The sequence below is a fragment of the Calidris pugnax genome, unplaced genomic scaffold (genome assembly GCF_001431845.1).
Source record: "Calidris pugnax isolate Ruff unplaced genomic scaffold, ASM143184v1 scaffold187, whole genome shotgun sequence".
Lineage (NCBI taxonomy): Eukaryota > Metazoa > Chordata > Aves > Charadriiformes > Scolopacidae > Calidris > Calidris pugnax.
Window position 1 is genome coordinate 2,013,031 of NW_015090969.1, and position 27,937 is coordinate 2,040,967.

Below are 27,937 nucleotides of genomic sequence, written 5' to 3' on the forward strand. Positions count from 1 at the left end.
CCCCTCTTAATTTCACACTTACTAGGTTTGAAGAGTGAATCAAATTGTCTTAAGAGGAAAAGTTTGTCTCCTTCTCTCCACCCCTTTCTTGGCTGGGGGGGGGACGACAGGGAAAGGAACATTAAAGTGAGGAGGAGGGGAGGGAGGGAAGTAACAGTGTCGGGAACATCAAGTGAATTCTGGTTGGGTTTTTTTTTCCCCTCCTCAACAAGCTGAATTTTTACCAGCTTAAAATTTCCTGTATGTTTCTGAAGTATAGGGGAGTACTCATATTTTAAACTGAAACAAAGATTTATTCTCTTATTTTTAACAACGTAATTGATTGGAGCTGTCTGTAATGGAGTAACAGTTGCATAAGCTTTGAAAGTTCACATCCCATTTGTATGCTAATGCCTCTTCAACTCGGATTTCTCTTCAGGGCTGGGCATAAAAACAAAGTACTGCAATCGCTTGCTGATCAAAAATGACTTAGGAATATGTATTTTCTCGGTTTAACCTTGGGCAAAATATTTTTGGATCACAGCATTCATTTAATGGACTTGTGAGTGCTTTTAAAGTGTAGCCTTTTATAATTAGGGGGTTTAAAGTTTGGTTATTTATGCAGAGTGTATAGGTGTTTTGTTCCCTTGTAACTTTGCATTTGAAATCTTTAGGAAATGGGACAGTTGCAAGAATTTTCTTGGTCTTTGATATGATACCAGCTCTCGGTGGTTGAGGAATTCAGTATTTTCCTGAACTTCCTCACACAGTTGTTCTGTGTTAATTAGTTTATATCTGTGCTGTGCTTTGAAGCTGTAAAGTGTTGCTACCCTTTAATTAAAAAATTGGTGGAGATCACCATGTTTAACTGGATGCAGATAATTCACAATACGTTCAAAGCCATTTTTCCAACAACCCTGCTGCCACGCTCCGTGCTGTATTTTTAATTACCCCGTTACTCTGCTGGGTGCCAAAATTTGGGCTTTGCCTCTTGTCCCTGAAGAGCGAAGACATGGCGATGAGTGCTCTTGGGCCAGCTCTCCGTGTACCTTCACAGCCAGCACCACCTGTGACAGGGCTTTGTTCAGCCCGGGCAGCTTTCACGGCTGTCACTTTTGGAGAGGTAGCGGAATTATCGCAGGTGTTTCTGAGCACTCCTCTCACCCTGGAGGTTCTTGGTTGACATCAGGCCAAGTTGAGCAGCCTGGAGATGCCCTGGGTGCTCACGCTGCTCCCTGGGACCTCTCTTGGTGAAGGATGGATGTGTTTCTTCCATGGAAATCGGTTTGCTGGGTCCCCTTTCTGAGGAAATCATCACTTGGCCCAACAGAATGATCTTACTGAAGCCAGATCCAATGGGTTCAGCCCCTCGGCAGATCCATCCCCCCTCGCTGCCAGCGCTTCCCCTCCGTGGCTGAATGGGACCCTCGCCCAGGGACTCCGTGGAGAACTGGGGGGAGGTGAATCTCCATTTGGAGTCTCCTGGTCCTTTCCATGAAACCAAGGTTTATCAGCAAAGCTCCTTTTTACTCCAAATGTACTGTTTTCTTCAACCTTGTAAAAAAATAAGTATTTTTCACTTTTCAGAATACATGATGTCCTAAGAAAGAAAGGAGCTGTTGCCCACCACAGTTAACGCAGGGTGCTCAGATATGGACTGGGGAAAGACATGAGAGAGCAAATAGATTTCTCATGTTGCTTTTCAATAATGCTTTTTCTTTTCCCCTTTAATCTCACGGCAGCAGGAAGCCCGTTTTTCAGTGAAGGTGTTTAACTGGGTTTGGGGGGTGTTTGCAGGGGGATGGGAGGGCAGAGCTGCGGCTCTTTAGGGATGTAAAAAAGTAAGTGTAGGGAAAAGCATGAACTAATCACAAATCATTGTAGGGAAAAGGGGGCAACTGAAATACTTTATTTTGACTGCATGGGAAAACTAAAAGTATGCTCTGCCCCTTTATTAGCGGATGCTTTGGGGGTTTTTGCCTTTTTTGGTCCAGTTTCAGGAATTGTGTTAGTATTCAGGTAGAGCGGGTTGTGGTGTGCCCGGCTGGCGAGGGCAACTGCTGGGGACCAAATCTGGGCTGAATTCTGCTCCCAGGACTGGCTGTTCCCAGCTCTGGGGAGGAGCAGGAGCTCGTCTTCACCGCGCTCAGTTTCCTGCGGTGCAGATGGGCAGTGTGGGACTGTGAGGGGCAGTGAAGCTCCTGAAAGTGTCTATAGGAACAGCGTGAAAAGCTCAGAAAAGGGTTACTGGTCCCATCACCTGCTTTTGTTCAGAGAGGACCCCTTCCACGCGTTGGTTTGTAGATTATTCCCTTCAGAGCAGAATTCCTCGAGGCGGGCGCCGCTGTCGCCGTCGGGATCTGCTCTTCAGAGAGACCCGGCCCGGGCTGGCGCCTAAAGACTCTTTGTTTGATTTTTCTTGTAACCCAGTCCCACCGAAGGGCAGAGCCAGTTCCATTCCCAAGCCCGGCTGGTGGCTTTGGGGAAGCAGACGTTGGAGGAGCTGGCTCTGAAATATGGCAACCTTCTGTGTGCTCCCATTGCCATGGCAACGGGTACCGGCTCAGCAGAAACGGCACAGGGATTTCAGAATTGCATTTGAAAAAACAAAATCAGGATAGGTTAGTCATTCTCCTTTTCACTCCTAAACACCGACGGTGGCGCTGAACAGACCCTGCCTGGGGATGTACTGGGGACAGGCACACAGGCAGATGGGTGATTGATATTTTAAATTAATGCTTTTAAGAAGTGAGGTGGTGTTTGATAGAACTTCACTAGAAAAACATGCCTTTATTGCCCTCTGCTCAGCACACGCTCCTCTGGACACCCCAGGGCAAGCGCAGGCTCATCCCTTTGGGCCTCTGCTCTCCTCCAGAGGTGAGATACCTATTGGGTGAGAACGGCAGGTTTCAGCTCGTTGGCAAACTGCACCTCAAACAGAGTGGCTTATGAGACACTGAACGGGTAATTTGTGAGTTTGGAATCTTCAGCGGCGAGTAAAAATAAAGCAAAGCCCCATTTTGGGGGCTGCTTTACTTGCCTTTGGGGATGTTTGGTTCGGGAATAGCCCACCAGGCAGAGCAGCGACCCCGGCGCAGCAGCCCCGCGGGGTCAGGGTGTTGTACAGGGAACAAACCTCACCCCACCTTGAGGACAAGGAGCTCCAGGAATTCCTGGAAAATGCGCTCTGTTGTCTTGCATTTTCAGTCAGAGATGAGTTTTGTGGCCGAAGCCGTGTGAGAGGGGAGGGGCTCAGGGAAGGGCGGTACCAAAGGCACCTCCAGAGCAGCAGGAACATCCCTCTGCAAACACCGGCACTTCCCCAAAAGAACACAGGGTGTTTTTTGCTGCTGCTTCTTCTTCACTAAAGTGGAATTTGTTTGACAGAACAATTCCCCTTAGAAATAAAATTCTTTAAACATTGGGTCACTAAATGATGGAGGGTAAAGTGCTTAGTGACCTAAATTAGATTCCTTAAAAGGATACCCACCAGGATCAAACTGTGTTTCTATACGGCCAAATAGTCAGCCAAGTATTTTCCCAAAATCCAGAGGCCAAACAAGCCCGGGGTTCGTGCTGAGGTTGCGGAGTCTCCAGCACTTCTGGGAGTGGGGGCACTTCCCCGTTGTCAGAGCTCCCTCGGGTCCGTCGGCGCCGCTGCTCCTGCCAAGGGGCCACCAAACCCAGAGGGAGTTTTCTTCCAGGACTCGTGTCTCTCCTTCGTGACTCTGCATTTCCCCCAGCCAGGGCTGATGATGAATAAGCCATAAAACTGTCTCAGCTTCTCAAGGAATAGACCAGAAAGCACAAGAAGCGAGTGAACCTGTTGAGAGCAGGCGTCCGTGGGAGCTGGCATCTCGCCGTTTTCCTGGCTTCTTCAAACAGGATGAAAAATACTCATTTTTTCTCATCTTGCCTGACCAGTTTTAGCCTGTGGGTGAGGGGGTGCAGGGGTGGGGGTGTCTCCTTGAGGAGATGCAGAGCACTTGGTCAGTCCCCAGGGTGCCTGTGTGCCAGGTCACTTGTTGCCAGCTCAGAACCCCAGCCCTGCTCAAAGCACCCCTGATGGCAAAGCAGAGGGTTCAGAAGCTTCCCGGGGCCCTTCCAGAGCAGCTCCCGGCAGGAGAGAGGTAACTGGTGTCACCATTAAGGAGTGGTGGTAGCAGGGTAGCAAGGATGAATATTGTTTTAATTTTACTCTCATTAGGCCTAACGAATCTCAACATGGGACTGTTCTAAAGCCTGTGGCGTTCAAGGAAACGACAAGACAAGTTATGGGTAATAAGAGATTGATTGTGCATATAATAGCTGTAGCAAGATTGTAATTATAAAATTCACCTCTGTCCCAGCATCCCTTACCAGTGATTTTGGCTAGAAACGCCAGATAAGGCCATTCTGTGTCACATACAGAAGTCACTGGGTCAGAGGGAAGAGCAGAAGGAAGAGAAGCGCCCGGGGAATCCTCCACGTCACTGACATCTCCCTCCCCATGGAAACCCCAGCAGCTCCCCGAGCGCTCCCAGACCTTCTGCTCTGGACACGGGAGGGGTTTCTTGGTCCGTTGTTCCCAGGGCACGGCTTGTGCAGTCACAGGAACAACATGAAATGGGTCAATATTCTGGAAGACAAGAAGCTGAAATAAAACGTGATGATGCGTCTCCCCATCCCGTTACTGGGAAAGGAAGGAAAGTCCAGGCTGGGGCAGGGCTGGGTCCTGGGGTCCGTGGGGAGCGGAGCTGGGGCTGAGCCCCGGCCCTACAGCGGGAGCCCCTCACCTGGGGCAGTGGTTCTGCAGCAGCAGGAGCTGAGGGACTCGTGTCCCAGGGCCCAGCCGCGGGGTTTATCCCGGGGCAGCGCGTGCGTCACAAACTCCACGTTGTCCATTCGTGTGGCCCAACGTCCCTCGGGCCCCGGGGGCTGGGATGCAGAGGGTCCAGCACGTGCCCCCCAGAGGGAACTGGCCAAAGCAGCTCTTACCCCGTGCCAGGGTCAGGGGACTGTGACAGCACCACCCCGGTGTCCCCACCTGCCCCACCAGCAGCTGGGAGGTGTCACCGTGCTCGTTCCCACGGAGGGCACAGGTCCCGGCGCTGGGGCAGCCCTTGGCGTGGGGGCAGCCAGGGCACGGGGGGTGGGGAGAGGGGCAGCTGTGGGGCAGGGAGCCAGGTCCTCAGCTGGGGCTGGGATCAGAGAGTGCAGGTACTGCCGAGCGCAGGACACCTCCGCGGCCGAGACACCCCCTAATCCAACCCTAAAAAACCAGAAGAAGAAAAAACAACCAGAAACTTCACATACTTTAAACAACTTAATTTATTAGAACCCATAAACGTTGCTTTCATTAGAAGAATCAAGTTAACACCTAATTCAGGGTGAAATTACATTTTAAGACAAAGAAAAAAAATCATGGTGCTTAAATACAGCATTGGCTGGAGGCGGCCAGTGGGAGTGTCCTGGGAGGGGGTCACTGCACCCGGGGATGGGGGGGGATCTCATTCCCAGCAGGTTCAGTGTTTTATCTCCCACTGGGAGGGCATCGCACCGCGCCCAGGGCTGTTCCCAAAGCTGCCTCCCAGAGGATGGAATGAAGAGCTCAAGCCTTAAACAAAAAAAACCCCTTGAGATTCATTGCCAGCATCTGAAATTTTTACTTCTTTTCCATTGGAGACTGATTGGCAGAAGATCCCCGTAGCCAAACCCCCATCGTGTGACCCTCAAGATCACTGAAGAGGTTCCCAGAATCGGCATCGAGCAAAACTTCACTCTTCCTTCAAACCGGAACCTGGGAGATGAGGCACAATCACCCACGTCAGAGGCCCCTCATTTCTCCTCGGAGTAGCCCTTTTGGAGAAGCAGGTCGGGTTAATAACCTTAATTTCCACCAGATCGACAGAATCATTCCCATAAAATTCAGAAAGTGCTTAAACGCAGAATACAAAAAGTATCTAACTTACAAACCTCCCGGTGTATAAAATCAAAAGGTGGAAGATGGTGGATGCTCAGAGATCGTATCAAAGCATTAAACTGTAACTCAAGGGGGGGGCTGGGACCGGGGGATGCTCCAGAGACGGCACCCGCCGCATCCAATGTGTCCCCAGGGGCTGGATCCCACCGAGGCTCCGCACTGACACCCCCTCCCCAACACACACAACGGGGTCCTACAAGCTCTGCTGGATTATTGGTATCTCCTTTTGGAATAAGCTATTGGTTACAAACTGCTTTGGGTCTATCAAATGATGCAGACTCTACTACGCTGGCGTTCCAGCTCCCAGCCCGGGTCACTGCACGGGACAATGAGAAGGGTCCTCGCTCCCGCAGACGCTCTCGGCCTTTCCTCGCTGACACCGGGGAAGGAGCAACGTTTCAAACGTCCTGTTTTCATTCTCACCCGTAAAAGGCAAAGGCAGAGCGCTCCGAGGGGCGCGGGAGGGTCCCTGCTCACAGGGTGTTGCTGTAGAAAAGGAGTCCTTGGGCTGTACACGGCTTCCACGGTGTCTTTGTTACATGAGATACAAACTGTACAAGTTCTCCAGTTTACAAAGGTTTCTAAATTGCAGAAACAATTCAGCCCCTATTTATAGTACCGCTTTTAAATGTAAAGATTATTACAGATAAGGTACAGTCTAAGTAGTTGGCTCAATGTAACACCAGAAATGGAGTTTTAATACAATTTGCAATGGTACAACTATGTACATATGTACAGAACCCCTTCCTCCTGCTCCCGCGCTGACGTGGAACGCGCCCCTCGCTTCTAATCCCCAGCTTCCTTTAAAGTAAGAAGTAAAAATGGTTCAGTTTCACAGGACGTCAAGTTCCTCAGCCGAGACCTCTCCGGGTCCCCGTCTCGGCGGGTCCCCCCTCACAGCACCCCGTCGCTGAAGCGGGCCTTGCCGTAGTCAACCAGGTCGTTCTGCAGATCTCGCTCCTCATCGTCTGCAATGGAGACACCCACGTCACGCCGAGGGGACGCTGCTGGAAAACCCCCACTCACACGTGCCCTCCCAGCCCCCGCTGCTTCCACCAACGTCCCGTCCCCCCGCCCCAATCGGCCTCGTCTGGGATGGGAGTGAAGTCGCCGGGAAACAGGGAGAATGTGGATGAGCCTGGAATTACAGCTCCAGCCGCCAGCACTTGGGGACCTCCCTCCTGAGGAACTGGGACTTCACACTATTTTACATCCTTGGCTTCACTGCGGCTGCATCTCCGGGGTTTGCTGCCTTCAGAGCCTGCAGAACTGGTGACTCCTCCTGCCCTCACCTGCGTGTTCCCTTCAAGCTTTCCAACTCTCCCTCTACAATCCAACTACTCTGGCGAGTGACGTTGCCATTTCTTAACCCCTTCTAGAGCCTGGACGTGGTAAGATTTTACAGAACGTGGGGTACCTGACGGGTGGAGCACAGACAAGTCGGTGTGAGCCCCCCCTACATTAATGCAATTCCACCCACCTCTCAGATGGGACCGACGGGACCTTCCCCCCAAACTGGGCACCCCCTGCTTCCCAGGGAGGGGGTTTTCACTAGGGATGGGCTTGACTTTGCCGTCGGCATTTGGACAGACTGCACTCTCCTGTCTCAGACTTGGGGGTAAAATCTGAGAGAGACTTTTAAAAACGTCAAAAGGCAGCTCTTGACCTTTTCCACCTTCTTATCAATGGAACTCGATGGTCTCTCAGGGCTGCTGGAGATCCAACGTCACTCTGAAAGGACTGAAACAAGCCCCTCTAACCGGGGCTCCCAAGGGATGAACACTCAGTGGCCGAGAACCAGGCTCCTGAGCCGCAGAAGAGCCGCGCTGGGGCAGGGGCGATGCTGCTCCCAAAGGGGCCAGGTCCATCCCAGCAGTGCCAGGTCCATCCCAGCAGTGCCAGGTCCATCCTCAGAGGATTTACACCTTGGGCCTTGGCTGGGAGAGCAGAGATGTTTCATCCCCTCTGTCAGATCCAGAACGACTGTCTGTCCCCACTGCTCTGCTGTCCCACTGCTCGCCTTCTACCCCCTGGGGTTTGGTTTCTGAGCCTCAGGAAAAATCATAGTATTAAAAAAATACCCCACCCAAACTCGTGCATCCTCAGTGTAACCACTTCCTGTAGCACACGCAAAAAAAATCCATCAAGAAAATGCACATTTGGTATTTTTTCAAGTGACATTTTAAAATATACTGTAATATTCTGCATTCTACCGGCCATAATTCAGACCTCTCCTGTGTGGGCCCCCCCAGCCGCCTTCTCTCAATGAGTGAAAAAGCCCTAAAACTTCCCTTTTTTCAGTGACAGAGCTTCTCCTGCATTTCAGAGCCACGTTCCCTTATTTTCAGGAAAGGTCCTTCTTCACCAGAATGGAAAGCACAGGTCCAGTTTACCCAGTCTCTCACCGGATGCTGAAATGCCTGAAGCTCCACGACACTTTCCCAACAATTACTGCTGACCCTGGGGGGGTGTCACCGCCAGGACCCCCCTCCCAGCACCAGCCAGGGGTCACCTGCGACACCGGCTTTTGTTGGGTGAGAAACTACTAATGCAGGACGTGGGCAGCGCTGCCTTTCATCACCCTCCACCCTCCCCAGAAAGGGAGCTGCTGCGGCAGAAGCCAAGGACTCTCAAACGTCCCCTCGCACCCCCCGGCGCTGCACCAGGAGCAGGAATGCCAGCACAGGAATGCCAGCCCGGGCACTGACACCCACCAGCCCGGGCACTGACACTCGCCAGCCCGGGCACTGACACTCGCCAGCCCGTCTCCCCCATCCCTGCATCTCCCTCCCATCATTTCAATCGAGGGCCCACACATTTCTAGTGGCATCAGAAAAACATGTTTAATTAAACTGCTTTGTTTGCACATGCCACACGCTTTGTTCCAGCCTGATGCAGAACCATGTGATGTTTTTCTAATCGTTTTTAGACCGAAATTAATTTTTTTTTTTCCCTTCCCTAAACAATTACAACCACCCCCCCTGCAAACCCCGCCGATTCTGCCCTCTCCTACCCTGCAAACAAACTCGTGTGAAGACTAAAGCAGACACTTTTTTCTGGGAGTCCCACTTGCCACCTGATGATCAAGTCACCTCACCAAGCCGTTAGTGGACAACACAACCAAGGGCTCAGAAAAGTCCACCTGAGGTAGTAACACACGCTGCTGAGACTGTGCTTCACTGAAAGGCTTCCAAAAAAATCTTTACTACCAGATATGAAACCCATGATGTCTCCACGGGCACACGGAGGGGCTGGTCAGAGAGAAGACTTTCACCAAGCCCAGATTTAAAGCCACCAGAGCAGTGAAGGGACAGGTTCTACACCTAAACAGGGAGCAGCTTTATGAGGCCACTTTCAGCTACAGCTCTTTATTTTTTCAAATTTCCCCAATATTTTTCAAGCATTATTCAAATAGGCACAATCTCCATAGCTTTCAACTTTTCCACCACTTACTGCTGTATCGTACCCACCCTTCTGTAAGGGGCACAGAGGGATGCTGTGTGTGTTACTGATATCACAGCACATGTGGTATGAACTCCTGCTGCCTAAAGCCATCAGTGTCCCTGCAAAGGCCACCACAGCAGCGTGTTCGTGCCAATAACAACGCAGCTGGGAGGCACCAGGAGAGCTGGGTACGGTGGCAGCCCTTGTCCTCCCAGGGGTCTGTGGGGACAGAGGAGCCTGAAGGCTGGGCAAGGCAAACGGCAGAATTTAGCAGAGAGTCACTGAAGTGACCTGGCCTCTGTTAAAACTTCAGTAACTGCACCCCGAGTCCATCTGGTGAAGGAACATGGTGGTGAGGAGCCGGGCATCACCCCGTTACCGTGGGGAACTGAATGTGGAGAAACATGAAAACCGTGACCCACAAAGTGCCTGGGTTTGGGGACACCCCACACTTCCCTGTCCATTGCAGGCTCAGAGCCCCCAGGAGCAGATCTCCTCCTGTGTCCCCACACAGCGTGGGCAGAGGCAGCTCGGTGTCCCCTGCTACCCTCCCCTGGAACTGCCTTCTACAAGCAAATCACAGCCCCCTCATAACGCACCCGGGAGCAGGCGTTACCGACCCAGAGTGACTGGAACCCGCTGCTGGTTTCGGGCAAAAGTGTAACAAAACAGACCACGTCTTCAGGAGCAGGCACAGCGTTCTCATTTCTATCAGTAAGTTAATTAATTGCCCAGGGTTCTGATCCACACTTTTCTTTCGCTTGTTCATGAGTTTCAAACCACCAGCCCAGCCCCAAAAATGCTGACGCTGCACAGTTAGGTGCGTGCCCACAGAAATCACTTGCTTTTTATCAGCTTTCCCCATTAATTATGCTTAGATACCAATTAGATACGTCTGAAAAACTACCAGCTGAAACCCTTGCGTTACGAGGATGAAAATCTGGGGGTCTGTGGAAGTTACATCACGGCTGGGTTTGGGTTTTTTTTTCCCCCGCCATTTTTGTTTTGCACTTTCTTTACTTGAGAATGCTCTGTGTGTTCACACACATCTCCACCCTGCAGACATGCCAGCCCTTCAGAGAGCGCTACGGCAGAGGTTGATGGAAGGGAGGGTGCTGGGAGACAGCCCGGCAGGGAGCAGGGGAGGCAGGCACATGCAGGGGGGGACACGCACACCCGGCGTCAGGGGGGTGAGGGGTGTTAGTGAGGGAACCAGCGCCTGTTGAATCTGTGTAGGGTGCAGGGAAATCACACTTGGAACGGCTGAGCGAGGGCTGGCCCGTCCCACCGCAGTTCTGCCGGATGGGACACGAGCAGCGCCCAAAAACCAGCAGTTCTGTACCCGAGAGCTGCTCCAGCCATGGCAAAGGCCACATCCCCGCGAGCCAGACACCAGCCTGGGGGGTTCAGACAGAGCCACTGCTGAAATTTGGAGTGATTTTCCCAGCAGAAACCACATACACGACTGAAATCGGGTATCAACAGCCTCTCCCTGAAAACTGCTGTGACGTCGCTTTCAGCTGGAGAGGAACCCAATTGTGCAGATTGCCTACAGCTGATTGGTTCTCTCTGAGAAATTTTGGATGGGCTACAAATAGCGAGGCTTTACACAAATTCAACAAGTAAACTCAGCGTGGATTTTATTACAATGGGATGGAGATAAGGCCCAAGCTCACCTTGGACGTCTTCTTCTCCACCATCACCATCCTCTTCCTCATTGTAAGCCAGCTCAGCCTGTTTGTCTGCCTCGTACTCACCCACGTTCCCATCATCCCCATTATAATCTGCCAGTTTAGAACCCTGCTGCGGGTCAACAGGGGATTCATTCTCATCAAAGAACCGGCCTGTGAAGTAGGCAAAGGAGTCAGTCAGAAGCAGAGAGGACAGAAACAGGAAGATTCCACCCCAAAGCAGGCGCAGGCGCAGAGAGTCGGGCTCTGGAGCGGTTGGTGGGAGGAGGAAGGGGGTGGGAGGGAGAGGGCTGGGGCAGGGGGGGACACCAGGACTCGGGGGACACCTCGTGCCAGAGGGATGGACACTCAGCACCCGGGGCCTGTGAAATCAGACTGTTCCAAGCTTCACTCTTTGGGGGAAAAGAGCCAGAGGAAGCACCTGAACAAAAAGCTCCATCTTTGGTTACCTACAAACACCAATTAAAGCTTTCTCAAAGTGCTGAAGAGCACACGGAGGAAGGTTTTGTATCCTGACTTTCTTCTGAGGACTGGCATTTCCCCAGGCACACCGGAGCAATGTATTGCTGACTCAGCAGAGTGTGTACCGCTGTCAGGGCTAAAGCTCTAGCAGAGACCTGCCCTGCATCTCTCAACGGGTATTTTTAACTACCTAATTAATTTGGCCTTTCACTCAGGTTTCCTACTAAGATGTAACAGTTTTCAAAATGTTCTGACCCCAGTATTTTTGTCTCCCAGCAAAGAATTAAGAACAGTTGCAGGAATGCACAGGAACCCAAGAGGAGTTTCTCTGAACGGAGCGGGGAGCTGGGCAGGCACAGGGTGGGGGATCAACGGGGGGGTGTCAGGTGGGGAACTGGGGTGTAATGGGGTGCAGGGAGATCTGCTTAAGTCCAGTGCAGCTCACTTAAAGAATGCAACATGGAGTCTGCAGGGGATACGGGTCTGGAGGGATTAGGTATAAATGAAAAATATAGGATTAAAGTGCGATACAATCCTTAGGGACTGGGAACGCAGTGAGCAAACCAGTCTGCCCAGCAGGAGGTCGTTACTGGCAGCGGAGGCAATTAGAGAGAGGTGAAACTAGAGAACAGGATTTCAACAGCGGGATTAAAAAGGAGGCTGGGGCTACAACGGACAGCTGTAAAAATGAAATTGTTTCTTAAAACAACGAGAACTATGATGTGGCAGTATGGAAACACGAGGACAGAACCAGTAACAGAGTGCTGCTCTGGGGGGAGGGAAAGCAGAGGAATCACATCTAGGGCAGCTCAAACGGACAGAAACAGAAGTTTCAGTTAATTTCATAAAATAAGCAAGAAGAAACTATGATCTGTTTAGAAATCAGAAGTTTAGTACATTATCCATTCTCTATTGGTCTCTAGTTGAGTAATCCTTGCTATTACTGGTTGTATTTTTGGACACTGCATTCTATATAAAAAGCAGACAGAACTGTACAATTCACACATGTCAAATATAAACCAAGCTCTGGAAAGACAATTGAATGCACTCAACTTACAGAGAAACCCCAGCCTGTACGTCTGCCAGAAATACTGTGACAAGCAAGTACTGAGTGAATGTAAGGAGACAGAAGGAAAGGTTAAGAGACAGCCAGGCCCCGGAGCGCTGGCACACGGTGGGTCCCTCAGCAAACCCCAGCCACAGGCAGTGTCCCCAACGCAGGAATTGCAGCGACACAGTCTTTGAGGAGTGTGTTGTCACGGAGCACAAAGGGTTAGTGACAGCACGGGATGCCCCATAAGGGTTTCTCTCCCTGAATTCCTTCCAGCTCCCCATCATCTCTCTCTGACACCTGAAGCCAGAGGACGGCCCCACAAGCCCCAGGTGAAGCAGAGTCACTCCCTCCATCCCACCATCCCATCTGCTGCTCCTGTCAACACACCCCAGAAACAAACCTCACCACAAGCACCTGTTGGTGCCCAACATCCACTGCCGACCACATCCCTTCGGACCGAACCGCTCCCTTCCCATCTGTCACTTACTCTGGGGGGTCACTCTCGGTCTCAATTGCAGACTATTTTTACGTTTACAAACATTTCTCTGCTGAGAGCACACCTCACAGGGTGCTCACACCCAAAACCCCCAGCGGTGCCAAGCACAGGGTGCATCTCTGTGAAGCTCACAGAAGCCTTTCACCTGAAGCTGTAGGTGATACCTCTGCTCAGTATATTCTTCCCTCAAAGTTGTGCACCCCCCAAACAGCAAGTCCTTCCCGACAGGTCTCTGGTCATTTGCCTACAACAAAGCCACATTCCTGCTTTTACTGCCCCTTCCCCACCCCAATGCCAAACAGTGGGAATTAGTTCTTTACAAACAACTGGGCTAAGGTACAGCCAGGAGTGTGCTGTGCTCAGGGGTGTCTCTGCTGACACCCTAATGAACTGGTTTCCACACAACGTCCCCACGGGCAGACACCAGCAGATGCTGGGGGGATAACACTCTCCCGGTGTCACGGCATCCGCCGCGACGTGGGGGCACCTCAAACCCCCGCTCCGCAGACAGACCAGTGTGGATTGGAAGCTCTTCCCTGCCTGCCCACTCTGCCCCACCAGTGTTAATGCCACCCCACACCACAAATCCATCGTTTGCTCCTCCTGGGAGACTTCTTCCTCCTCTTCCATGGAAGAGAAGGGTAAGGGAAAAACTTCCTCAGGCAGAAGAACAAACTTCTGGCCAATACATGGGTACCGCCACAAAGAACCCCTGCACAAGGGCTGAATTCTTGCAATATTGTCCAAAACACCATATTTAAAACAAGTAATACAGTGCAAATGTGTCACCCAGTATCATGTGTGTATCAAAAGTCTTCACTTAGTCTATTTCAATGTGTAGTAATTTCCATAACCATTTTAAATTCCTATAAACAAATGATTTTTTTTTTTAACTGACTGAACATATATACGAAAGATGAGACATCAGGGCATATCTGTTCCCCAGTTACACACGACATTTCTTTTCAGGCTCCCTCTCCAGAAGGCCACCCGCTGCAACGGCTCCTATTTCCCCAACGGGCACTTATTACAGCTAGAAAATGAAGTGATAACCTTAATATATCAGAGTATGAGACACTGGCCAACTTACTTTGCTTCATCTTCTGCAAGTCACTAACTCTGCTCTTTGGAATTTTTATATGGTCCGTTTCAATTTTGTTTTCTTTCTGATTTTCCACATTTTCCTCAAAATTTAAGTGCTGGAGAGAATTTGGAGGGATCTGCTTTGCAATATCAGCGTTTCCATCATTGTCGCTGTGCAAACCTAGAGAGTAAGGAAGCATGTTCAGTTTTTACGTGGTTCCGAAAGAAGGCTGTCACAAAAGTTAATTCATCACATTTTAATATGGAATTAACCCTAAATTGTTACATTCTCGTACTTAGGTGCTTGCTAAAGCCTAGAACAATAACACGGTTATGTATTTTTTTTTATCCTCCTGCTGATTCTGCTTTTCCAGTCTGTTCAGCATCATTCATAGTTTGAAGAGCTGTGGTGAGAAGGCTGCAGCAGGTGACAGAAGTTACGCTACAAACACTGAGCAGAATCAGGGGGCTCCATCACCAGGGAGCAGAGAAACCCCCGCTCCCCTTCAGACTCACAGCAACCCTCTGCTGATACACTCCCAGTTCAACAGGGCATTTCACTTTCATGTCTTCTCGTTAATAAAAGCCAAAATGAAGTACCACCCCAGAACAACGAAAAGAAACGAACTATTTGGAAGACTTGACATTTGGAAGTAATAAACTCTAAGTGCATATACAGACCTGGAACTCACTAATTTTGGGATTCTCATCTGCTTACAGACCCGCTGCAAACGGGGAGAAATTAAGAAATATTTCTGTTGCCTTTTTTGAAAAGATGGACATAACAAAAAACTTCAAGCTGTTTGGTCCTGTCACAAATACACAGAGTACATTATATTTGATAGTTTTTAGCAGGACAGTGTCTGAATACGACCTTTGCCGTGCAGATATAACCCACCCTTCTCTGTCACACTAAAGCAAAGGGACGCGATTCACAAACTTTAAATTTAAGTGTATTTTCTATGGAGTTGTGTCCTTTCTACCTGCAATTCTTCTAAACCCTTTCACTGCAGTACTTCAGTACATTTTGTTTTCTCATGTCCTAAACCTGCCCCCGGCTCCCTCCTCTGAGCTGTTTTCAGACACAGGGGGGGCACTGAACAAGTGACCCTGGCTAATTAGTACCCCTAAGTAAAGGGGTTTAATTTCAATTACTCTCCTCTGCCAGTGGAGAAATCTTAAAGCACTTCCCTTTGAAACTTCTAACTCTCAAATTTGGCTGAAGTTGGTCAAAAGGCTCAGAAATTATTGGGTGAGGGGGGACAAAAAGAGCTCACACCACCATCAAGCCCAGTGCCTCAGGAGGCCAGACCGAGAACACGCTCAGTCTCAGGTCCTGCAGAAACTGATCCTGGGTTTGCTTTCTGTAGCCACATCCAACCTGGCACGGCAGCAGACACTGAGGGGTAAGCTTCCCACAGAACATTAACTTGTCAGATGCTCATAAGAACTTACCTGGTGCCAGATTTGGGGCGTGGGGCTGTTCAGTTGGGAGATTCATAACAGGCTGGTGAACTTCACTTCTAGGAGCTGAAATAAGCGGCTTCTTTAAAGCTACAATGAAATGGACAAAAAGCATGGACATGAAACAAACAGACACTATACACCAGGTCTTCCTCTATCAACCCTATAAACTTTTTCTTGTTGGTTTTGTTTTTAAACCATAGAAGAAAATATAAAATACAAGATTTCTGGGTTAACAAATATTATAAGAAGCATTTAGTTTTGAAAATTCAAATTCAAAGCACAGTAAAAATTATCAGATTTTCACCCCAATTGAATTTTATTACCATAGACAGATTGTAAAACTTTGCATTCACTATGAAACACACGGGATTCAAACAGAATCAATATACCAAAAACCCAAATGTGGAAGTATTAAAGCATTTCTCCTAACCGGTGGGAGTATCTTCAGCCTTAGCAGGGTCATTATCTTCTATCTCAGGCATGCCTGCATCTCCTCCTGCTTTGATTTTCTCTGTAAAACAAGACCAGGATATTCTGCCTTATTACCCTTGAAGTTTGAACAGTGAATTTCTCTCTCGTGGAAGGCACTAAGGCTGGAAGAAAAGTCATCTACAGGACACATCCCATATTGATAGCGTAAGTACAACTCATAGATTGTTCTGTCAAAGCCACTGAAGACCCTCGGAAGCAGCGCTCCCAAGGTCGGTGTAACCTGCAGAGAGGATGGGAGATGGCTGTGCAGCTCTTGGTAGTCAAATAAGCAGAGCTCGTTGCCAGAGCTGGCCAGAACAGACACTGGACTCATACAAGAAGGTGCTGATTGAGCAAGAAAGGGAACCCATTTGCCTTTCGGAGAAGGCTACAGGGAGGAAGACTGACAGAGTCACTCGCCAAAAGCCTCCTGCACAGCTCCTGGGAGCCAAAGGTCCCCGTGGTTCTGCTGCTGTCCCCAGCTGGAGGCTTCTCCTCACCTCCAGGCACCACCTCTGTGAAGCCCCCAGCTCTCCAACAGCCCCCAGACTCCTTACAGGAATGGAGAGGCAACCCCCAGTTCCCAACTGGCCACACAAGGAAGGAGATGCCAAACAAACCAACAAAGTGAACCCAAAACTGTGCAAGAAGCTACTTTTCTAACAGGACCCAGAGAAAGGACATGCCCATTTCTGGACACCTGTAAATTCTACCTTGGTACAGTCACACGCAGCTAATAACTTATCTGAGCCAAACAACTCACTGCTCTACTTCAGAGAAAGGCACGATTCCGTATGATGGCAAAGGACACCACACAACTGGCCCATCAGCTATGACGAAAAAAAAGGCAATACCTTTCCCATTTACAGCATGGTCTGAGGGCTGCTCATTCTTTACTGCGTTTTTATCTTCTGCCTCTGGAACTGGCTTGGGTACTGCCTGGTCATCATTGTTGGGACTTACTTCAGTGTCTTTACTGGACTGAATTTTTTGCGTGGCCTGTTAGAACAAATTATAAAGAACCAATATTAAGCACATCCCTGAAAATTACAAAACAGACTCCCTCCAATTCAAGATTACATTGGGTGAGCAGAGTCGCATTTATGAATTAGATGATCAGCAAAGCAAAGAGCAGCAGGATCCCTCTCTATACAAACCTGAACGCTGAGGGCAGGAGATGGGGGGACAGACACTGCACAGAGGATGGAACACACAGCAGGGCTGGGGACACTTACACCTGACGAAAAAAAAGGCAATACCTTTCCCATTTACAGCATGGTCTGAGGGCTGCTCATTCTTTACTGCGTTTTTATCTTCTGCCTCTGGAACTGGCTTGGGTACTGCCTGGTCATCATTGTTGGGACTTACTTCAGTGTCTTTACTGGACTGAATTTTTTGCGTGGCCTGTTAGAACAAATTATAAAGAACCAATATTAAGCACATCCCTGAAAATTACAAAACAGACTCCCTCCAATTCAAGATTACATTGGGTGAGCAGAGTCGCATTTATGAATTAGATGATCAGCAAAGCAAAGAGCAGCAGGATCCCTCTCTATACAAACCTGAACGCTGAGGGCAGGAGATGGGGGGACAGACACTGCACAGAGGATGGAACACACAGCAGGGCTGGGGACACTTACACTGCCTTTTGGAGCTCTTAAGTGTAACACAGATTACAGCATCACTGGCCTTAAGCATCAGGTCAGAGACCTTGAAACAATTCTAGATTTTAAGAAAAACCTGACTGAAATCTGCTTCGAGTCTGCCTTATTATTTGAAACGTTTGTAAACAGACAAAGTAAGGAAATGAAATTTTAAGAAGAACAGGTTATTTCATCTGCTTGCAGGAAAAAGGCCCATATTCTCCTGGCAGCTTGTACCTTTTAATTACACCCCTGATACCATTCCAATGCCATTGTTATTTGCATCACATTAACACCTCGAGGCCTCAGCAGAGATCAGGTTCCCTTTTGCATGAACCTCTGTAAGGCTGGAAGAGCCCAGACCCCACCCCAGAGAGCTATAAAGTAATAGCCATTTCAGAGCAGAAACCCAGCTCCTGGGCAGTGCTGTCAGGCAGGAAGGCTGCGGGAGAGCAGAGAATCCAGCCTGCTCTTCAAGGCTCATTCACCCACGGAGCCAAACAGCCAGATGTTCTGACACTAACACCCATTTAGGGCTGCTCGGGAGGGTATTTAACAGAAAGTCAGGGGAGGAATGTCCAGGGCCTCCATGTAGCTGAATTTCAGAGCTGAACAAACAGTGGAATCCAGGCTCTTTAATTCAACACAGAAGCTTCACTGCGCGTTACCTTTTGTTCCCGCATAATTTGGTCCATTAATTTCTTCATGTTTTCTTCATGTTGCAGTCTCATTTCCTTGATCTGCTGCCCACACTGCAGGCTTGATTAGAAACACATTGTTAGTTACAATTAATTGTATCTGTTGTATCTACTCTGCCATAAATAAAATAAGGGGGAAGAAAAACAATGAAGTGGCACAAAAAGCCAAACCTGAGCTATAGCTACAATAGTCTGTCCAAAAAGCCTTGTCCTGGAATGTGTCTGGAGTGCAAATGGACTGAACACAGAAAGAAAGCACAACTGGAAAAAATAGGGACAGAGCAGAAAAACAGTAGAATAAACAGAATGGCCTTGAACGTATTTCCTCCAAAACCTGGAAAGCCACCGAGAAGTCAAGCTTCGCGCTTCACGTGCCATCAGCACACATCAGTGCTGACGGGAAAGCAACGTGTCCCCCACAGCTGCCACCACAGGAGAGGCACAACTGCCACTACGGGGTACTGCCACCAACTCAAACAACAGGATCCCAGTGACACAGCTCAGTGTCCCACCTTCTCCAACGAGCCACAGCCAGATCAACCCAATTCCACAAAATTCCCATCTCCCACCAACCCGCAGACACTCGACAGAGCACGCGGAGAAAAGAGGATTGGTTTGTATGTGAAAGCTTCAAACGTGTTCTCAAGTGTTAACCCCCTCACTCCACACAGCTTCAGAAGCAGTTTTCTCTCTGCTTCTCCATCAGAAACTTCAGAGGCTGAGATCAATTTAAAATCTCAACATTTACAATGAAAAATAAAGTACACATACAAAGACAGCAATAAACAAGCCTGGTGGCTTACAGAACTGTGCTGATTAAACTCTTCCAAGTATTTGTTAACCAAGATCTTCACACTAGAAAAAGTGCATTGGCTTAAAATGGTCCAATGCTGAACAATTCCAGTAAGCCAGATTTTTCTTAGATGGCATCTCAGTTTGGGGAGAGGAGAACACCACAAAAAAACGGAATTTTAAAATCCAACGACAGCTAAGTCAGAGCCACGTCACCAGTGTGTGCCCTCAGTGTGAGGGTCAGCAGGAGCAGGGCTGTTGCAGACATACCTGTCATACTCCAGTCTGCGTGCGAGGTACGTGTTGTTCTTCTTGTACTCATGGAGCTGATCCTCCTGGCGAATGAATTCCTGCCGTAGCTCTGCTAGTTGTTCTACACCAAAAAGCAACACGAATATAGAAATATAAGATAAAACACCCCATGGCAGATACAACTTGCAATATTTCTATATAAGTTAAAAATTTGCTCAAGTTTGATGTTTTTTTCTTCTAGATACTTTAAAGATGCTTAAACTAACTTGAAAAGGTGCCAATTCACTCACGTATGCCAGTTGTCACTATGAATTTTAGAACAATTCTTCTGATACTGTGCCAAACCCCTAACTTTTTCTTTACATTTTCGTTCAGAAGACTTACACGATGCTGTTTCACCTGTTGGAAACCTCCTTAAATCCCTGAATGACTCTGTTATCCCGAGTAACACAAAACTACTACTATTACTTTAGGCTCGGTGTTCAAATATTCTATTTCTGCAATAAATGTACAAAAGAAGGTATCATCACACTATCCATAAAACCAATACATAGTCCTGTCTTCACAAGTAATTGCTCCGGAAGTTTTTCTCCCTGTTCCTGGGGCTACAAGTAATTGTTAGGTTTCTATTAATTTAAGTTGCAACACCCAGATAGAGGCAGAAATGCCGAGTGTGCTGCCTGCATGTTCCCATTTCGGCATTAGCTGTCCCAGGTGACTCTGAAACCCACACAGCAGGACGGTAACCATGTCTGCACATACCAGCCTTAAAAAGATGTTTGCTGGACCTTTTCTAACCCAGCAGGAGCATCACAACATCGCTCACCCAAACTGTACCAAATTGTGTATTTGGCCATGAAAATGTTTCTAATGCCTTGGAAGTGGCAGTGCCAGAGCAGGGGTTCCTTCTGCAGAGAGCAGAGCAGAGGCCCCCAGAGCCAGCCCTGCTCTTACCCAGCCTAAGCCATGAACAAAGACAATGAGACTCCACATCAGGCCGTGCTCCAGCATCGCTTCAGCTCTCAGTTCAAACACATTCTGCAGCGCTTGGGCGGTTTAAAACCACACAACTTCACAGTCTGCCAGAGCACCTTTTGGCCCCGAATTCCTTACCCTTTAAGCGGTGTATGTCTGCCATTTGATACGACACGTTGTTCTGCAGCTTGATCTGAAAGGAGGAGAAGTTGTATAAATACAGAGGATCAGGAGGTGCAAGGGGTGAGAGGGGGAACACTGAGTGCATTTGTTTTCATTGTAGAGACAATATATGTAAAGGATTATCAGAATGACGCACAAAAAGTTCCTGTAAATACAGGAAATGTATATTTAGTTACCTCTGCGATATCACCAACCTAAACACTACCTTTAGGCTTTGCTAACAAAGACTTACATTTATTTCCGGAACATATTTCTATCAAAAAAGTAGATTCCGTCAGGACTAAAATAACCACGCTGCATTGTGATACTGCAGGAGAAGACGGGGCATCTCCAATGTCAAAGCCTAAGTGTATGAAAATAAACACCCAGCATCATCAGCTAAAACAATTTTTACCTAATGTGTATTTCAAGTAAATTTTTTATGTGATGCTACCTCATAGTCATAATACATTTTATTTTTAAGGGAATCCGACACCAATGGGCTTCCACAACAGCTTCTAATTTGGTATTTTTAGTAAGGAAAAAACCAGCCGTTACAATAAATAAGAACTGCATGTACACAAAGTCACTAAGGAAAGATGCTTTGTCTTGTTCTTATATAAAGACATATGTAAAGAGCAGAAATGAAGAGAAAGATGCACATGGAGAGGATACTGAGAAAGGGGAAGAAAATCCACAACCGTCACCAGGCAACACTGATGCTGTCATTATTCCTGTTGTGGTTTCATGACCGATACAGAGGGTCCCTAGAAAGGGCACTGACAGAGGCTGTGACTCGTGGCTCCCAAGGTCTGCATCGCCCTGGGAAGGCCAAGGACACCAGCAAACCTCTGCCACGGGGGCAGCACGGGCTGGCTCTGTCCCCACACGCCACTGGAGCTCCGTGCCTGAGTCAGAACCTACATCCTCTGTCAAAACAAACAAAAAAGACATATGCCCTTATTTTAAGACTTCCTCCACCCACCTCTACCTTCCCTTTTTTCCAATTATTCATTTTTTTAAGAGATGTTTCACGTCACATTGTTGTTTGTAAAAGGCTCTCAGCCTCTGGACTGTGACTCAATGTATCCCATATGGGTTGAGACAGGCTTTTCTAACTTTAGGAAGCACGGCCATGGGAGAACTGCTGAAATCGTGCTTTTTCTGCGGAACAGCGTGTACACGGGGGCACACATCCAACTGCTCCGCTCGCATCCCGGAGGGCTCCTGGGGAGCTGCTCTGTGCCAGGCAGCAGCAGCCCAGCTCGGCCCCAGCAGCGACAGAGACAAGGGCAGCGCTGGCACCAAACCCGGTCCTGGCCAGGGCCACCAGCCAAGAGGGCTTCTGCGGGCACACCCAGCCACTTCCCAAGGCTTTTCCCAAAAAAAGCCAGAGTGGCAGATGATGCAATCTTTTGGGAACGTGAGATCGCTGTCCACATCGCTCTGAAACAGGATATAAAACAAAGATACAGAGCACCCAACAGGGACTCTTGAGGAGCAGGTTAGAGGCAGGCATTTGTGAAGGGGTCCCAAGTGTCCTCTGCCCACCAAGGAGGTTTAAGGCAGCCTGTCACAGGGTGCCCACAGAACAATACTCAGGCAAACAAAAGCCCGGGCTGGACTTGCCCTGCTTTATCTCACAAGCCCGAGTAACCCCTGCAGCGGGGACTTGCACAGAAGCACAAAACAAAAGTCACCACCAGGACTTTCTACTTGACCAGGTGCCCAACCCGTCAGCTCTCCATCAACAGACACCAGGGAACAGGCAAAAAAGTGATTTGTTGAGTGTTAATGAAAAAGTATCTTTATTTTACAAAGCCACTGGCAATAATGACCACATTTTTCCTGTCTTTCACTCTTAACGCAGTTCTCTCTCAGAACCCACGAAGTCTGCTACCAAAGGAGATCTTGGAAAGTAGCAGGTTCTGTTTTCAAACCTTCAGCCATCAGAATTCTGAATCCATAAAGCCTTCCCGCTGGCTCCTGCTCACCCTGTAACACATCTGACTGGAGAGGGGCTGGGGGAGGGCTGCCTGGCTGTTACCGGGAGCTGGAGCTGAAGACAGCATCAGTTTTATCACACAATCTTTCATTTTGGCAATTTTGAGTTTCAGAGAAAAGTGACAGAATGTATAACCAAAACAGCTCAGCTGACAGCAAATGTCCCTCATCTGAAGGATAGAAAGAGATGAAGCTTTTTTATGATTCATGGGATCTGTTCCACCTACACATGCGATAAACCACACTCCACAAACCATGGCGCGGGTCCAGTTCTTTCTGGGCTGTGTCCTCCTTGAGCCCAGACTTATTTGTGCTGTTCCTGTCCCCCACTGGCTTCTCAGATCCTTCCCAAAGCAGCTGGGATGGATAAAAGAAATTCTCTGTAACCCAACAAGCTGTGCCCAGGAAAAACACATCAAAAATCCCGTGCCTGCGGGAGCTACGTTGGTGCAGGGCAGCCTGGCAGCGCTGGCTGAATGGTGGAGGGTCGTGCCATACAATGCACGGCACTGTGAGGAGAAGAGTTGGGAATGCTGGAGCCCAGCTCTGGGGCAGGACAGCACACGGGTGCTGCTTTGCGATGAAATAACCGGTAAATTGTAAACATCCGTTTCCCCGTGAGTCATTGCTTTATTAAGTGACAACACCCTCTGAACCACCCGTGGATCACCCCGAGCAGGTGTCCGTGCTCCTCTGTGCCACTTCCCAGCCCGGGCAGCCCCAGCACTTCGCTGGGCACACGCAGGAACAGCCCCGGGAAGGGATCAGCGGTCTGTTTGCACAGAGGGCTGTGTGCCACAACCCCAGGACTTCCCTCTGCTGTCAACCGCCTTTCCCAAATAGGCAGAGCTGTCAGCAAACAGCCAGCACCATGCCAGAGATGACATTGTGACCAGGAACAGGCAGCAAGACTGGAAGATGCTCTAACATCACTGCTGTAAAGCTGCAGCTTTGCCAACTGGGGAGCTATCAAGGAGTCTGGGCAACAAAGAACATACCCAGCTGCTCCCAGGGATGGTTTACCAAACAGTTGCACCCTCGGAAGCCCCATTTCTAGGCATCAGCTAAGGGCAAGGCTGTATCACACCCCTGCCATGGCCAGCAATGGCTCTGGAGTGAGAAAGGCACATTCCAAGAGCTGCAACATCACACCCAGAGCCACCAGCCCCGACACGCTGGACGGCTGCCATCTGGAACCTCTCCACCACAAACGCCTGCCATTCAATCATTCTCGTGTGCTTACTGCAAAGGGACCTGTAAAGCTATGCAAAAACCCATCAGCATCATAGAATTCAGCATGAAATACTTGGGAAGTTAGTGCTGACTCTGCATGTATCACCTCCCCGGTGCTGAGCAACCGCCCCCCCGGCCACTTCCCAGAAGGTGGTCCCAAGGAGAACTCCTCTGGTTTGTTCCAAGGTCCTGCAGACCCTCATGAGCTCATCAAGATAAGCACAGGGTCATAGGAGGAGAGAACTTCCAAAATTCCTGAGAACTCATGGGTTTGGGGTTTTTTGGGTTTGTTTTTTGTTCTTTTTTTAAACACAAGACACCAGGTCATGCTCCTACACTTGCTCCTCAGAGCACACGATGCCGTGGTGGGACGAGGCTCTGGGCCCCACTGCAGATATCACTGAGCCCGGAGGAAGCTGCCGGCAGAAATTCACATCACCTCAGCACCGGGGAAAGGCAGACTTGATTTACACTTGATTTACAGCACCACAGGGCAAGGAGTCCCTTGCGAAGACAAAGGAGCACAAAGCAGAACTGACACCACGACAACCACCAGAGCGGCACCTTTCAAACCAGCTTTTTATGAAACAAGCCTGGATTTGCTGCAATCACTGGATACCCCCAGAATTACCAGTGTGAGTGTTTTATTACAGCTCCTGCACGGCACAAATGGAGAAAGATCATTGGTAAAAACCAGTGTGTTCAAAGAACATCCTCGCCAAATTCCATTTTGAGAGGGAAAAATATTGTCAGTCAAGCTTTTTCGGTCTGACCGAAAAATGCCTTTATGCCTACTACTCACTATTTTTTTAAAAACAGATCTTTACCCATTAAAACAGAGCTTTATTCTCTATTCTCTAAAGTACAGTCACTTAGAGGGTTTTTTTTAAGAAAAGTAGGATTGTTGCCACTGAGAACATGACAGTAGCTCACATGGGAGGAGAAGAGAAAGGGACGGTGAGTGGTTATTGCTAAAACATCCTGCTATTCTTGCCTGCTAAGGCACATGGAACATTTTCAGCACAAGAAGAGAGGATATTCAAAACCTACCAGCTCACATGACCTTAAATGGCAGCTTCTGGAACAAAGGAGGAAGATACCGAGCACACACTGCAGTATGCATCCAATTAACCGTAACATTAATTTGGGAGGTTTACGAGTCCCATTTTCCCTGCTCTGCCCTGTGAGACACCAGGCTCTGAGAGCATCCAGAGCCCGGCAGAGCTGCAGAGAACAGCCAGTGGTCAGCAGCAGCTGCAGCCCCACAGCACCCAGGTTTGTGTCCTGGGCACCAAAGGGGGCTCTGGCTTCCAGGAACCCTGGCGAGACACCCCGCCTGAGCACTTGCATTCTCTCTCCTGGTGTCCTACAGTAAAACATCACGGATTTCCAAAAAAATACAGATTTCTTAGATTAAAAGCGAGCCTTGCCATGCAACCCAGTAACTGACAGCACCAGTGGAGTCTTACACCTGGAAATTGGTTACAATAACACATGAAACAAGTTCAGTGCAGTAGGAACACAGGCTAAACAACGGGAACACAGAACCAACCTCACCTCCCTACAGAACACGCTACAAACACCCGCTGGTGTTACCTCCCCCCGTACCCAGGCACCCCCCCAGCAGCACACAGGCAGTTTCAGCACAGTCACCAGCCTCCAGCAGACTCCCTCCCCTAATTCCAGCCCTGACTGCCTGTTATTCCACTGTCCCAACACCCTGAGACAGGACGATCCAGCCCGGTGCTATGACTTACCACCTCCTGGCTTTTCAAGCTCCCACCCCCCTTGGATGCTTGCTATTAGTGAGGAGGGCAACGGGCAAGTCAAACTACTTGCCCTCTATCTGTTTGTAAAAGTTCAATTAAAAAAACAAACAACCCACCAAAGCAAACCAAAACAAAAACCTCAACAGCTTAGAAATCTACAAGTTTTCTGTCTTGTACATGTTGGTTAAAACCTAACTGCTTTGAGTTCAGCTTCTCTTACTCATCAGACTTAACTGCCTTGATACCTGTACAGAATATTTACTTGTAAATCAAATTAGATTTTATAGTAGCACAATATTTTTAACCACAACGGTGTTAGTTGCACTTATTTCCAGTGGAGAACACCAGTACCCACCATTACATACCTAATAAGGTTTTTTATCCCAATCTCAGAAAAAACTAAGAAATTAAAAAATCATGTTTGCTGAACACACAAATGGCTTAATTTTAATGGTTCAGCCAGAAATAAAACATAATTTTAACACAAACTAAATCAATTTGAAGGAAGCTGTAATTCTGTAATGAGACGTGCACATTCAGTTTTTCTGTGACAATTAAATGCATTCTCTTATTCTGCTCATCAGATGTGAGATATGAAAGGGCCAGAAAAACAAACTCAGCCAGTAATAAGCTTAAGTGTGATATTTCCATAAACCCTACTGTGCTAAACAGCGTTCAATTAGCAGAATTATGATCTGCATGCAAATAAGAGCACACGCCACCACACAGCACCGAGTAAAAGAACTTGTCTGCTGAACTCCTTTGTGAGGAGCTGCCCGCGACGAGGCTGATGAAAGAGGAACAGTGAAAGTTGATGCATTGGCTCATTTTCCCTCCCACAACAAAAGCAATCCCCGGGCCACCTCCACATCAACGGGGAAGCTGAATTTTCTATTAGCTTGCCTCCTCCCAGCTGATGAAAATGACACCTTATGTCTGCAATAAGAACTATTTGTTTTGGTGTTTCTTCAGGAATATTCCGGCCACGTAAGCCCCAGCCCGAGCCGGGCAGGGCACCGAGAGCCCCGGGTGCTGCACCCCAGCCTTGCACTTGCTCCATTCCCTTCAGGCCGAGCAAACTGTGGTGTTAAGGCTGTGCACAGCTTTTTGCCTGATCACAAAAGATCAAACAAGCTCAGCAGAGGAAAAAAGCTCAAAAAGAAAAAAAAATAAATTAAAAATAGCCGTCTGGAAAAGAGTGAGCTCTCAGCGACTCCCTGTCAGCAGACACACTGCCCTTGCCGGGGGTGCCCGGCCCTGCTGCAGCGGCTCCAGACACCGGTGCCTCCGGGGCTCGTTCCCGCAGCAGGGCGGGCTGCAGACGCTGCGGGGCCACCGGCCATCGCCGGGCGGCGGCCACGGCTGCCCCCCGGGCAGAGCCACCCCGCAGGACCCCCCAGTCCCCCCGCCACTTTACCTTGCTGTCCTCGCACTTCTTCACCTGGCCGTCCCGGGCCTGCAGCTGGCTGCTCAGCTGGCTGTAGTCGGCCTCCTTCTGCTCCAGCTGCTTCTTGTGGGAGTCCACCTTGCCCATCAGGTCCGAGTTCCTCTTCTCCAGGCGGCCCCGGGCCACCTCGGTGCGCTTGGCCTGGCTCTGCAGCTCGGCCAGCTCCTCCTGCAGCAGGGCCTGGCGGGACGAGGCGTTCCAGCAGTTGAAGGCGAGGATGGCGATCACCACCAGCAGCGCCACGAAGACGAGGGAAGGCAGACGGCCGCCCCTCCGGTTGGCCCCGAAGCCCACCATGGAGGAGGCTTCACCCGCTCACCCCGCCGCCCGCGCCTGAGAGGGGAGAAGTGGGGGGTGGGGGGAAGGCTGCTCAGGGCGCCTGGCTGCCCCGGGGGGCCGGGAGCATCCCCGACGGCGGCGAGTCCTTCGGGAGAGGAGAGGAGAAGAGAGCGGGCTGCCACCGGAGGAGCAGGGCGAGGGGGGGCCGGGCTGTGCCCGCGCTGCCGTGGCCGCCCCGCGGGGAGGGACAGGCCGCACCGCCCACCTCGCCGGCCGGCAGCGGGCCCGGCCGCCCCGCCCCGCCCCTTCCGCTCCCGCCTCTCGCGAGACCTGCGCGGGGAGCTCTCGCGAGATCTCAGCCGCCCGCCGCCCGCGGGGCGCCATTTTCTGCGGGGCCCCAGGGAACGGGGAGTGCGCGCGGGCGGGCGGGCGCCGGGGAGGGATCGGGTTTGCGCCGCCGGGGACACGCGCAGGCTCATAGACCCTCTCCCCCCCGGTGGCACCGGGGCACCAAGGGGGCGGGCTGGGCCGAAATAACGGGCGGTTGGGGAGGAGAGGCGGGGGGGGGGGAGGA

The 27,937-nt window shown here is 49.7% G+C and overlaps 1 protein-coding gene across 3 annotated transcripts; it reads right to left on the reverse strand.

Moving 5' to 3' along the window:
- Nucleotides 1-5,271: 5,271 nt before the first annotated feature.
- On the reverse strand, nt 5,272-27,652 carry CASC4 (cancer susceptibility candidate 4). 3 transcript variants are annotated; one of them, XM_014952724.1, is made up of 10 exons: nt 27,055-27,652; nt 20,608-20,662; nt 19,513-19,615; nt 18,421-18,511; nt 17,369-17,513; nt 16,069-16,149; nt 15,627-15,725; nt 14,179-14,352; nt 11,062-11,229; nt 5,272-6,909 (listed from the first exon to the last, which is right to left on the reverse strand). In XM_014952724.1, the coding sequence occupies exons 1-10, from the start codon at nt 27,379-27,381 to the stop codon at nt 6,836-6,838; spliced, it is 1,317 nt and encodes a 438-aa protein (XP_014808210.1). In that variant the 5' UTR covers nt 27,382-27,652; the 3' UTR covers nt 5,272-6,835. The 3 variants fall into 3 exon arrangements, with proteins under 3 accessions (XP_014808210.1, XP_014808213.1, XP_014808211.1); XM_014952727.1 differs by lacking the exon at nt 11,062-11,229 and having other exon boundaries at nt 5,272-5,817; XM_014952725.1 differs by lacking the exon at nt 11,062-11,229.
- Between the last annotated feature and the right edge of the window lie 285 nt (nt 27,653-27,937).